This window comes from Bacillus rossius, chromosome 2 (genome assembly GCF_032445375.1).
Source record: "Bacillus rossius redtenbacheri isolate Brsri chromosome 2, Brsri_v3, whole genome shotgun sequence".
Classification (NCBI taxonomy): domain Eukaryota; kingdom Metazoa; phylum Arthropoda; class Insecta; order Phasmatodea; family Bacillidae; genus Bacillus; species Bacillus rossius.
Window position 1 is genome coordinate 63663216 of NC_086331.1, and position 12519 is coordinate 63675734.

At 36.6% G+C, this 12519-nt stretch overlaps 1 protein-coding gene across 4 annotated transcripts in view; it reads left to right on the plus strand.

The window, feature by feature from the left end:
- Positions 1-12519, plus strand: part of LOC134529327 (protein son of sevenless) — a 386073-nt gene that overhangs the window by 294485 nt on the left and 79069 nt on the right. For all 4 annotated transcript variants that reach the window (XR_010074532.1, XM_063363274.1, XM_063363275.1 and 1 more), the window contains exon 22: positions 2318-2561. Coding sequence is in view for 3 of the 4 variants with exons in the window: in XM_063363274.1 (XP_063219344.1) it covers positions 2318-2561 (244 nt within the window). In the remaining variant the exon portion in view is untranslated. The remainder of the gene's footprint in view (positions 1-2317; positions 2562-12519) is intronic.

The window sequence follows — 12519 nt, forward strand, 5'->3', positions numbered from 1 at the left end:
GACATGTTTTTGGAGTAGGTAATCACAGCGACAGACCAACAGGATGCGATCCCGCCCTTGCCGTCAGCGATGTTTATTTTGACAGCTCAAGCAATTATCTTGTCCACGTCCCTTCACAGCGTAAAAAAAATGAAAAGAAAAATACACGGAATGCAGATGGAAAAGTAACTACAGTATGCAGTAAAATAAATATATTTACGGCCCTGCTAAATTTTTCTATTCATTAAAATTCGAGGTATTAGTGATTTTTCAGCAGAAACTGCTGTGTGACTAATAAACAAATTGTATCATAATAACTTAAACTTATAAAGTATTTATTAACGGCGAAGGACAGTCGTATAAGCCCATAAAAATATTTATTTTACCGAGTATAGACTATACAACCTGGCTTTTGTCGCACGCGGTGTGGGAGGGGAGGAGGATGCTGACAGTTTCTCACGCAGAAGGTTGAAATAAGGGAGGGAAAGTGTTGAAATGTTAGTTGGGAAAGGGGGGGGGGGTGTTTTTACATGATTTGTGACTCTGGGAGTGACCGGAGGAGTTTCTTACGCTCTCGCAGAAGCTACCACAGCGGCTTTTCGTGCAGGCGGGTAAGATAACATGACAGCTGAGACGGCTTTTCGTGCGATAGTGGAGCGCCGAGCTCGGCTAGACACTGCTGCGTGAACAGTCTAGAGGGGTGGTATCTATTTTTAGCCGTCTTTTGTATACCTGCCTGCTTACAGTACAGCTCCCGCCAAGATGAACGTGAACACACAGCGCCCAACAAAGTGTAACAGACTTGTTTTTCAGCCGATTTTACTCAAATTTTCGACTTTCTCTGCTCAAAATTTTCACGGTTTCTCAAAAAACGGTCGTATAAACGGAATGGACGCATCAGAGGGGGCTCGCATCGGCGGGATTATACTGTAATGGTACTTTTCGGGGATATATTCGCAGTGTAATATAGAAATGTTGTGGTTTTTGCGAATTACTTACTTTTCGCGTTTCAATGCGAAATTCGCGATCGCGAAAAATTCCAGGCCCTACTTATATGACATTGATTTCATTTAAATGTACGTATTTACATACTCTTAACATATCTAAATACAATTTAAGAAAAATATAAATGTATAAATTGCATTTAAAGTTCAAATAACCTAAAATAATACTATATTTAAATCACAGGCGGCATAATTGAACTGTACATAGCCTACTAACCTCATATTTCCTTACGAAGCACGTGTATATGTCACATTTTTTAGTTTAAAATAATAGTTTTTTTAACATATAAGCTCTGTTTGAATGTTTAAGAATAGAGAAGAATAAATTTTACATTTTCTATTAACAAAATGCTATCTTAAAACAATGGCATAAATAAGGGTATAAAACGATATTCGCAACTGTGTAACTTTGTGTACGCACGACTAGGAGTCAGCGCAGCCAGTCATACAAGATGTGAACTAGCCTCGAAAGCTTTCAGCATTTCCCACTAGAGCTGCTACTGAGTTGCAAGACGGCGTAGTATGTATAAACATTAGCTAAACACACACTTAGGCTTCGGAAAATGTATTTACCGATTATTATTTACTGTGCAATTTTAATTAGGCTTTAAAAATATGCGATGGAAGCGAATAACTATTACATAAAAAGGTAATATCTTTTTTTGATTCGTCATAATGTTTGTTACACAAGTGCCGTCTTATTTTTAATTTGTTGCATTTTGTTTGTTACATTTGCACGTATGAAAATAAAATAAATTATGTGGACGAGAAAGAGCGCTACTTCGAATATATGACCACGCTACTTCAAATCATGCCCTAATTAATTGGCATCGTTACTTCAAAACAGCGCTAATCGAATAGCGTTACTTCGAGGGGCTGGTGTATATAAATATTCATATAACTCAACACAGTGTTCATCTAACATTTATGAACACTAAACCACTTCATTACCAAATTAATCTAAAGTAGTGTTATTATTAACTGAATTTCAGATTGTGGGCCTTATATTTTGCAGAACTATGGCATGTATAGTGAGGAAAAAAATCATTTTTTTTTTTAATGTTTTATTATAAAATTTTATATTTTTTACTTAATATTTTCATTACAGAAACTCAAATATGTTCAGAATTTCCAGTCATGTTGTCAACCGTGCCCTTAAGCTTTTCTGTGCAATGTGTACGTGCATATGTCAAAACCATGGAATGCTTGAGCTGTGGATTATTGAAGAGCAGTGTTACTTAAAGTATTATTTAAAATAAGTGAGATTATGGGAATACAAACTATTTTTCCATGACTCTGAGACACTGTGTTTATTTTTTATTTTGATATTTCAGCCTCGTAGGTGGCCAGATTTGCAGCTCAAGTCTCCAGGCATTAAACCTCGCAACCTTCCTGGTCGCAGCCATCCAGTGCCACTGCCATCAGTGGGTGATCGCCACATGTTTCCTTCAACTTCCCGGTTGCCAGAAGATGGAGAAGAAACACCTCGCACACCACTTACCTCATCAGCACCTCACTCACCACCTCACACCTCTTCGTCTGATTTTAGTGTGTTTGCACCTATTCTCATTGGGTCTAGTGAGTGTTTTTTATCATGTTACTTTACATTACTTACCTAAGCCTCTTGTTCACTTTGCATGAAACAGGGTACTAACAACTTTGACATAACATATTAACCGCAGAGCATCGCAGATGCGATGTACAGAATTGTTTTTACTTACTTCTACCATGCATCGCACTTTCGCCAATCGTTACTCACCGTGTACCTTCACGAAATTAAGTCCTTAGCGACTCCGACATTTAAGTACGTAGATACATAGGAAATAAATCCCGGTTGCCAGCAGACCGCATGTCTGAGGCATACAAATTCTAGTTAAAAGTCCGAAATCACTTTGAAAACTTAATATAGCATGGCCCCAGCACCCAGCCGTTAAGTTGTCCCTCCTTTAACAGCTCATAATATTATACCTGTGAGCCGCCGCCCCCGTACCACCTCTCGGCACAGTACTTGAACAACGACTGACGAAACACAGTACATCACAAAACACTAAGAAAATTTCAGTTAGCTGATGACTTCCCCGAAATAGTGCCTTGTGACTTGCTACAACATTTACCGTACAATTATAATAAAGTAATCCCCTTCTTTGAGGGCTTCCCCTCGCTCGGTCAGATGTCTCTGTCCTTCTCCCACACCTTCCATCCCTTTTTAATCTAACACAGAATTCTTGGATCTCCCAGTCAGCTATTCCCAGGGTCTGGGCTAACTTCTGTCTCTCTCTTATGTAGAATGCGATAAATTAACATCTTTCGGCGCCGCTGTGTCGCCGCATTCTTTTGTTCATCAAGCACAACATGTGCTGTTTTAAAACCACTATAAAACACCTACACCAAATTATTATCATTATTATAAAAGAACAATTAAATGAAATTAAATACAGAAATTCAATAAAATACTAAAATTCACATTTCCACAATTAATACCCAAACCAGCAAAGTGAAAACCAATAAAATTATAGTCCAAATGCATTTCAAAATAAATATTTAAACATTAATATAATTACTAGAATATTACAAATAATAAAATACAAGTGTGACACTAGGTCAAGATGACCTTGAATGCTATATAATCAGCTGATCTAGTGCAATACTGAAAAAACATTATATTTAATCATTTAAAAAGTTCTTGTAAAAACAGGAGAGGGCAGGGTCTTGCAACGTTACAGTCTATGTTGCTGTGCGGTGATAGCTGATGTTTCAACCTATCGATTCCAGCATTCCGCATTTCAATTACTGGCTAACAATGGAAACAAACACATTTTTTAATTTATATTTACAGTACATTCCTGATTATCTGCGAAATTAAGTGGCAAGGCCACCGCGGATAGTGAAAATGTGGATAATCCACAAAAGAGACGAAAATGGGAAACAAAAAAAGGAAACATTAATTTCAACTAAAAAATCTAAAAATTTATGTTCAGTAAGAGTTACAATTAACAGTAAAAATTATTAAATGATGCTAAAATTTTAGTATTTTACTGAATAATTAACATACAATACATTTCAGTGATGTAAACATAAAAGTGCTTGGTACTTACTTCGTAACAAGGATACAGTACATACTTGTACGTACTCAGAGACTTCGTTAGATATTAAAAAAGCACAACTCTTTAAATTTACAACTTTTTGAAAAAATCAGGAACTTGCTTTTGTTTCTTACTTTGGAAACATCTTATCTTAATTCTTGATTGAATTTTAGCAACATTAGTTTTTCAGCCAACTGCGCATCGTCGTCTTGTTCCTCTAATTAGTGAAGCAGTCAGACGATGTGTTGCAAAGCCGCTTCGTGAGTCATCTGCGCCTTCGCACTGAGCTCGCCTGTGGCGTTTTACTGTATACTGCACACAATACACTCGTCAGTAGAGTTCAAATTTTCTCACTTGTAATAAAATACATATTTACATATGAACTGTATTTTTTCGTAGCATGTGCGGATAATCCACACCGTGGATCATCCGCCCGCGGATAATAGGGAGTTTACTGTATATATATTTTTTTTCAGTTTGAGTAAGATGACGTTGGCCAACAAATGGAGGTTTTGCAGTCACGTGAAATTTCAAGGAACGAAATTTTTGATAGTTTGGGTGAAAAATAACACGACATGGACATTAGAAGTAATATTTCAGATGTTTATTATTACATTAGCAAATCCAAAAGTTCATCAGATCTATCTCAATATGAAAGTGATGTTTCTGGTATGTCAAATGATGTGCAGGTCGCAAAAAAAAGTAAACAATGAAAAAAGTCTTAAATATCTGTTCCACATCTGATAATTGGACTAAAATAGACAAACTGCCTGTGAATATTCCATTCACTAGCATGAGTGGTGTGAAAATCACTCCCACAGAGCTCCTAAATAATGGTATATTTTCCCCTCCGAGACATTTTTATTACCTAAAACGGTTTTTCACGGACGAGTTGAGTTATTTCTCACACAAACAAATGTTTATTAGGAACAGCAGTTTCTTGTGCAGGGCACCATAACCCCTAATTCTGCTTTGAAACTGGAAACCAATAACTGAAACAGAAATGTGGCAGTTTTTGTGCTTCTTGTTCATTGACCAAGTCAAAAAGCCAAAATTTACAGACTACTGTACAACATGGATGATTTATCATTGACAGTTTTTTTGGGAAAATAACGAGCATGTCAGTGACAACACGGATGCAGATTCAAACAGCAAACTTGCCAATATTCAACCTGTCATTGTTTTGTTTGCAAGCAAATTTTGCTAACTGTCCAGCACACCAAAGAAAGTGCTTTCACTTGATGAGGGTATGATTCCTTGGATAGGTCAAGCCATGTTTCGAGTTTTCATGCCAAACAAACCCGACAAGTATGCCATAAAACTCCATATTTTGTGCAAGGCTGACAATGGGTATTGTTATTCATTGTCAGTTTATTCAGGTGATGGTAAAACCATTCCTGAAATAATGCTTGATCTGTTGGGAAACCTAAAAGGCAGGTTATTGTCTCTATATAGATAATTATTACAATCATGTAAATCTGAGTAAAAGGCTCTTGGGTGTTAACCCAAGCACACACACATTCAGAACACTTTGTGAAAACCGTGCTGCTCCCAAAGATCTTGTTGCTGCTGCCATTGATTTAAAAAAGGGAGAAGTTGTGTTCCGTCGTGATGGTGATGTCTGAGTAGTATTTTGGAAGGACAAGAAAGTTGTGAAGTTTTCTCGAAACCATGCACACAGCTGCTATGGTCGATTTCAAACCGAGCAAACAGAAGGCTGGCTCTTCCAGTTATGTACATTGTAGGAAACCAGAGATTGTAGTAAGTTACAACACGTACATGAAGGGTGTTGATCTATTGACCAAATGGTGATATATTATCCTATGGCTCGAAAGACAATCAAGTCAACAAAAAAAAGTAGTATTCTATTTGTTACTGATAGGGGCATATAATGCATTTGTAGTGATGACAAAAAACACTAGTGTAAAGAGTACCAAGTTTGTTCCGGTGATTAGCTAGGAAACTGTTCTAGCGCCTCACCCGTTGCCAAGCCACATGTGATGGATACTGCATCAGGATTGCTTGATGGTGTCAAAAAGCACCCCCTTGTAAAAATTCATCAAGTCGGGAAGAGAACAAATAATCTAAGGCAGTGCAATGTGTGCTCTGTCAAGGGCTGTAAGCCAAAGTGTACCAGTTTCGTTTGTTCATCCTGCATCATTCCATTATGCCTGGATGCTTGTTTTACAGGATACCATAGTGTTAAAAATTAGGGGGGAAAATGGGTGATGAATTTGTTCATTTGCAGGTTTTTTTTTTTTTTTTTTTTTTTTTTTTTTTTTTTTGAGAAAGTGGTTAACTTTAAGGCAATTTTTCTACTAGCTATAACTGTTATCCTTAACTATAGAAGTTAATAATAACTTTCATTTTTTATTAAATCCACATAATTTTAAGAGCTCATTGTTCTGTTTTAAAAACTTTTTTTTTAAATTATTTTGTATCTTTACAAATTATGTTTGAAGTATTTTGAAAACCACTTCTATCTTATTGCTCCTACTTTTTACAGCCAGAAACATGGAACTTTCTTATACCTAATACAAAAAAAATTAATCACAGTGATTAAAATTTAAATCCACTGCACATATAGCGAAAATTCTCTGTAAATGCTTGTACACAGTAGCAATTTTTTTTAAAACTGATTTGGTAAGTAATAAGTTAAGACTGCTTTTACAATGTGTGTTTTAAAGTCTCAATTTTCATAGCACATGTTAAATTCAAACAGAATTTCTAACCAGTGATTACTTCTTTAATTTAATTTGTTACATCTGATAACAATAAACGGATTTATGAAGCAGAGATGGATCAACAAATACAGAATACAGCAGAACTCCAATTATACGGATTAATTGGGATTTCACCCGATCCGGATAACAAAATATCCAGATAATTAGATAATAATGGAAAATAGGTAGTGATTTCTTTTTAAAAAATGCAAAATAATTGTACAGAATATGTACAGTAAAAATATAAGTACTGTATTTATTTTAATAACAAAAAAATTGTTGTTTACATTTCATAAAGTACAGTACTTACATAAACATAATCCCCATGATAATGCAATCTATGGACACGCAAATGCCTCACTAGGTGATGGTCAAACGTCTGGTTCAGTAGCCATGTCATCCTCTTGGTCTTCAGTTTCTTCCATCTGAGTTAACACTTTGAATTAATTTTATACCTAGGGTCCAAATAACCACAAGCAAGCCAATCGCCTACATCTTCTGCACTGCATTCGGAGCAACCAGGAATTTTTAAGAGAATGTCTCTTAATGTTCTTAAACGACACTTCATCCTAATCTCCTTTTACTTTTCTTTCTTAATCTTCAATTTCACATTTGTTTTTTTCTTCTTTCTCATTCTGTACTTCCTCCTTAGATGAAATGCCTGTCCATTTGTTCCAAGCTCTTCTTAATGTGCGTGTTTTCACCAAATTCCATGCTTCTGCCTCCATATAAGAGCAATCTTGTAAATTAATTGTTTGGTAATGAGCCACAATGCCTTCTTTATTTTCCTCTTTTATCAAAAGCTTCCTCAACAGTAGTCTCTTTTAGTATCGCTTCATAATGTCAATAACCGATTTGTCCATTGGCTGCAGCAAACCGATAACGTTTGGCAGCAGCAAAAGGGTTTTAAAACGTCTGTTTTCTCTGACAGGAAGTCTTTATTGAGGTGGGTGGGTGGGTGCATTATCCAGAATCCACATAACCTTACTGCCTTCTTTTCCTACCTATAGCCTTCTGCTATTTTTTTACTTTAGGAATGAAAATTGAATCTCACCATTTGTTAAAGTAGCAGTTATCCAGGCTTTTGGTTGATTTTTGTAAAAGACAGGAAGTAATTTTACATACACCTATCCCTCACTTAGCACGACTAATTGGTTCGTAAAATGCTCGTGTTATTCGAAATAGCGTATTCTGAAGCATTAGTTTCCATAAATAGCAAGGCCAATTTATTTAATGTGTTCCAAAATTGTGTAGGAAAATATACTTTATGTAATATAGATGCATTGAATAACACTCAACTATAAATATGTCACACCATTTATCTTTATATGCCTCCCATCGCACTTTGTATGACACATACTACATAGTGTAACGGGAGATAGTCATCATCAGTCGGCTGGCTGACTTGCCCGCCTGGGCGTGACCTTCAACTCAGTTGCGTGCCTTTCCAAACCATCCTTTACTGACAGTGAAACTGATATTACTGTCCGGATAGTTACATTTTAATTTTTCAAAAATTAAAGTGCTTATTCGTGTATCACCACCTGGTTCGCACCAATCCTGTCAGGACAAAGTATATTTTTTTCATTGCAAAATTCATTTAATAACCTTTTCCACGTGAATCATCTGTTCATTTCTGTTCTGGTATCTAATGTCAAATATATTCCTGCTAGTACAACCAACAGCATCAGACTTATGGATATAAACTTTTGTTAAGAGTCCTTATTTCATACGATTATGCGCACAGTTGACTTGCTTTAAACTAAAGTGTGACCAACATAAGCGTGGCCTTCATGACAATCTGCGTGCCGTAATACTTCTAGTTTTGTTTCAAATACTTGAACACGATGCATTATGAGTGATCAAGCACGTAGAGGTACTGGCAGCTGAATGGGCAGACGTTGCTTTTGTTTGAGTGAATTCCCTGCCACTGGCGAAACTAAGTTCACGGCCCGGTTTGTGGCCAGGCGACAACGGTACGGCACGGCGGCATATGCTCGGACGTAAAAACATTTGGTCCTTTACACTCCATAACCACAATTTAAATTGTCATAGCTGATGTTTGTACAACAGCCAATAGCGTAGACAGACCTACGCGTGCATCTCGTCCCCCTTTGGCTAACTGTATCTCACGGCACATCTGTTGTTTACAGAAGTTGAAATAGACTTTGTGGCGTCGTGCTTGAATTTTTTTTTTCCTGCCGAGATTTTGTGCTAACTGATATTTACAGACGTAAAATTCACATTGTGCTAAATGAATCCGCGCAATCTGAAGACGTGCTAAGTGAGGGATAGGTGTATTTGAAAGTCTAGGGTTTTTTTGATGTGCATATCAACAGAAGAGGAATTTTGTGATTTCCTGTAGAGTTGGCACAATTCAGCACAGTAACACGGTCTTTGCTAACCTTATGGCCAGATGCACTACTTTCCCTTTTAGAAATGATGCCCATCTCGTATGCATTATACATAAACTCTGGGTCATACAACCTTGCTTCATTTTTTAATCTTTCAATGAATTTTTCTGGTGCTTTAGGGTCGGTTGAAATTTTCTTGCCTGTTAAATCTAACTCTCGAATACTGTGTCTTTTCTTGAAGTTCTGTAGCCACTCATTACAGTAAATTCTCTTTAGTACGTACCCCTCCTTTACGTACTATTCTGTATAAAGTATTAACACGTCGGTCCCTTGAAAGGCAATGATAATTCATAGGGATTATTATCATATAACGTACAATTTTCCTTGGCGCGAATCATTATTACTCGGTAATACATACAATTTTTATTCGTGTGAACAAAAAAAGTTTATGTAATATTTCTCTATGTAGTATTTCTACGTAGAATAATTGCATTCACTCGTTTTACTTCGCTATACGCCATATTACGTTGCTTACATTGCTTTACAAGCGTGTTTATTGATGAACATGGCTAAAAAAAACAATATCGTCAGTGCAGGAAACAGCGCGCGGCTAAATTTCATTTTAGCGCGAAACATTACTCAACTTACGTATTTACGTGTTAACTGACTGCCAAACCAAATTTATCAACATCAAACGAAGACACGGGGCCAAATTTTAAATATTGTTGAATGTACTATATTATGCATATTATCGTTGTTGAATAAGCAAATGGTTACGGCAGCGATGACGTGTTTTATTACTCGTACCTACTGGCTACACTGCAGCCTGTGACCGAGCGTCTCGAGGTTGGCTATGCTGCATCTTGTAGCTAATCTAAACAGTGTTTTGTTCGCGACGTAACGTAACCTAAACGGTAATAACGTATAAACGGAATATACCCTGAAATTGTAATTAAATTCCACTTGCACATTGAAAGAACTTGCGCTTTCTATTATATATTGTTAGTTTTGTTAAATATATACTAGATAAAATGGCAAGTGAAACTTTCCGCCGCAACTAAAGATTTGTAGGTCACACTATGAGTACCGGTACTAAAAAACGTGTCGGTATTAGTATTGCAACAAAACTCGAGATTCTAAAAGCAGTTGACAACTGCAAGAAGAAGTGTGATGTGGCAAAACAATTTAATATCGCGCCCACAACTCTGTCTACAATAATCAAAGACAGAGCTAAGATAGAAGAGAATGCAGCAAAATTGCACCACAAGAGGCAACGGTACAGTAAATGTGTGGATAGTGACCTCGACAAAAATCTTTTTTATTGGGTTGTTCAGGCACGATCCAATAATATACCAATTTCTGGCACAATACTGCAAGAGAAAGCACGCATGGAGGCATTAAGGCTTGGAATGGATAATTTCCAAGCCTCAAGTGGGTGGCTTACTCGATTTAAAGCAAGGTGGAATCTAAGTACACTTAAAATATGTGGCGAAGAAGCAACAGTTGATACCACAGTGACAGAAAATTGGAAAACGAATTTACATTCTCTCACAGCAGGTTATGCTGATAAGGACATTTTCAATGCCGACGAAGCTGGCTTTTTTTTATAATCTCTTGCCAGACAGTACTTTAAGCCACAAAGGTGAAACCTGCCATGGAGGGAAACGCAGTAAGGAAAGATACACTGTACTTTTCTGCACTAACTCTGATGGCTCTGAAAAATTGAAGCTTTTAGTTATTGGTAAATATGCAAAACCTAGATGTTTTAAGAACATTAAAAAAACACCTTGCACCTATAAAAACAATAAAAATTCATGGATGACTGCTGTGTTGTTTAAGGAGTGGTTACAAATGTTGGATGCCAGAATGGGAGCATACAACAGGAAGATTTTGTTGTTTCTGGACTCTTGCAGTGCACACAAAGTTGGTGTCGAGTTACAGAATGTAAAGATAGTTTTTTTTCCACCTAACTGCACAAGCAAATTACAGCCTTTAGACCAGGGTGTAATTTCTCAAGTAAAACGCTTGTACAGGAGGCAACTAGTGCAGTTTCTATGTTGGCAGATGGAACACCAGAAAGATGTTTCAAAATTGAAGTGGAACATTTTAAATTCCATGGAAAGACTTTGTTTGGTGTGGGACAAAATCCCTCCTGTTTCAATTGCAAAATGCTTCAAGAGGGCAGGTTTCAGCACTGACAACTCTACAGATGCATCTCTGGAAGCTGATGTCCAGTGCCAAGAAGAAGATATACTTGAATGGTCTAAAGTCACAGTAAATCTGCAGGTGCAAGAAGCAACATTTGCTGACTATGTTGAAGTAGACACAGCTCTGGAGACTTGCCAAGAACACAACGACGACATTTCTGCTCCTGCTGGTAGTACTGAAGACCTGCTGGAGGATGATGCGGAACAGGAGATAAAACGTCCTACAAAGCAAGAGGCAACCAATGCTCTGGATGTTCTCCACAGAATGTCTTTGACATCTGAAGTGCCAGAAGCAAACATGGAACTTTTCAGGAAAGTTGAGTGTGTGGTAATGAAAGATATTTCACAGCGAAAAGTCCAATCTACCATTCTGAATTTCATGCAAACATTGTAGGTCTAACTAAGTGTACATTGTAAAGTTTAACGTAGTTTTTATTATTAGTACATAATTATTTTGTTAGTTTTATTTACCGGTAACTTATGTCAGTGCCCAAATTTTTGTAATTAATGTTTTCAAAGTGGAGAAAATATGGAAGATATGGAAATAATACTGTATTGTAGGGCCTATGAAATGAACATTTAAAAACATCTCTGATGCACTGTATGAATGGCTATTACTTCCACTGCAAAAAGAGGTAAGCCTACTATGTATGTATATTTAAGGTTACCTATGTATTTAAATTATATTAACTATGTTTTACTAATATTTTGCATTACTTTATTTTTTTAAGTAAGTAAATCACATTATTGATAAAAACAAGGCGTGTAAGACCACATACATACGTTTTAATTAGAAAATGAAAAAAAAACTGTATACATGTGCGGGTAGCGACATTTTTTTGGTTTAGGGTAACTCCTCTATAAAGTACTCCTCTATAAAGTAGTATCATATTTTTGGTCCCCTAAAGTACTTTATAAAGGGAATTTACTGTACTCACTTTAAATTTATCCATTTGTTCAAGAATTTTTATTTTGTCTGCCAACTATAACACAACATATTTTCTTTTAGATGACATAATGCACAGAAAAATAAAACACTGGCACAAAACAATAACGTACACGGAAGATGGAATGAATAGCAACAAACTAGTCTGGGTGAAGGACACAAACTGACTGACTGGCAGCTGGCACTGACAAAACAAACCGTGCTCACTTGATTGATGACTCAT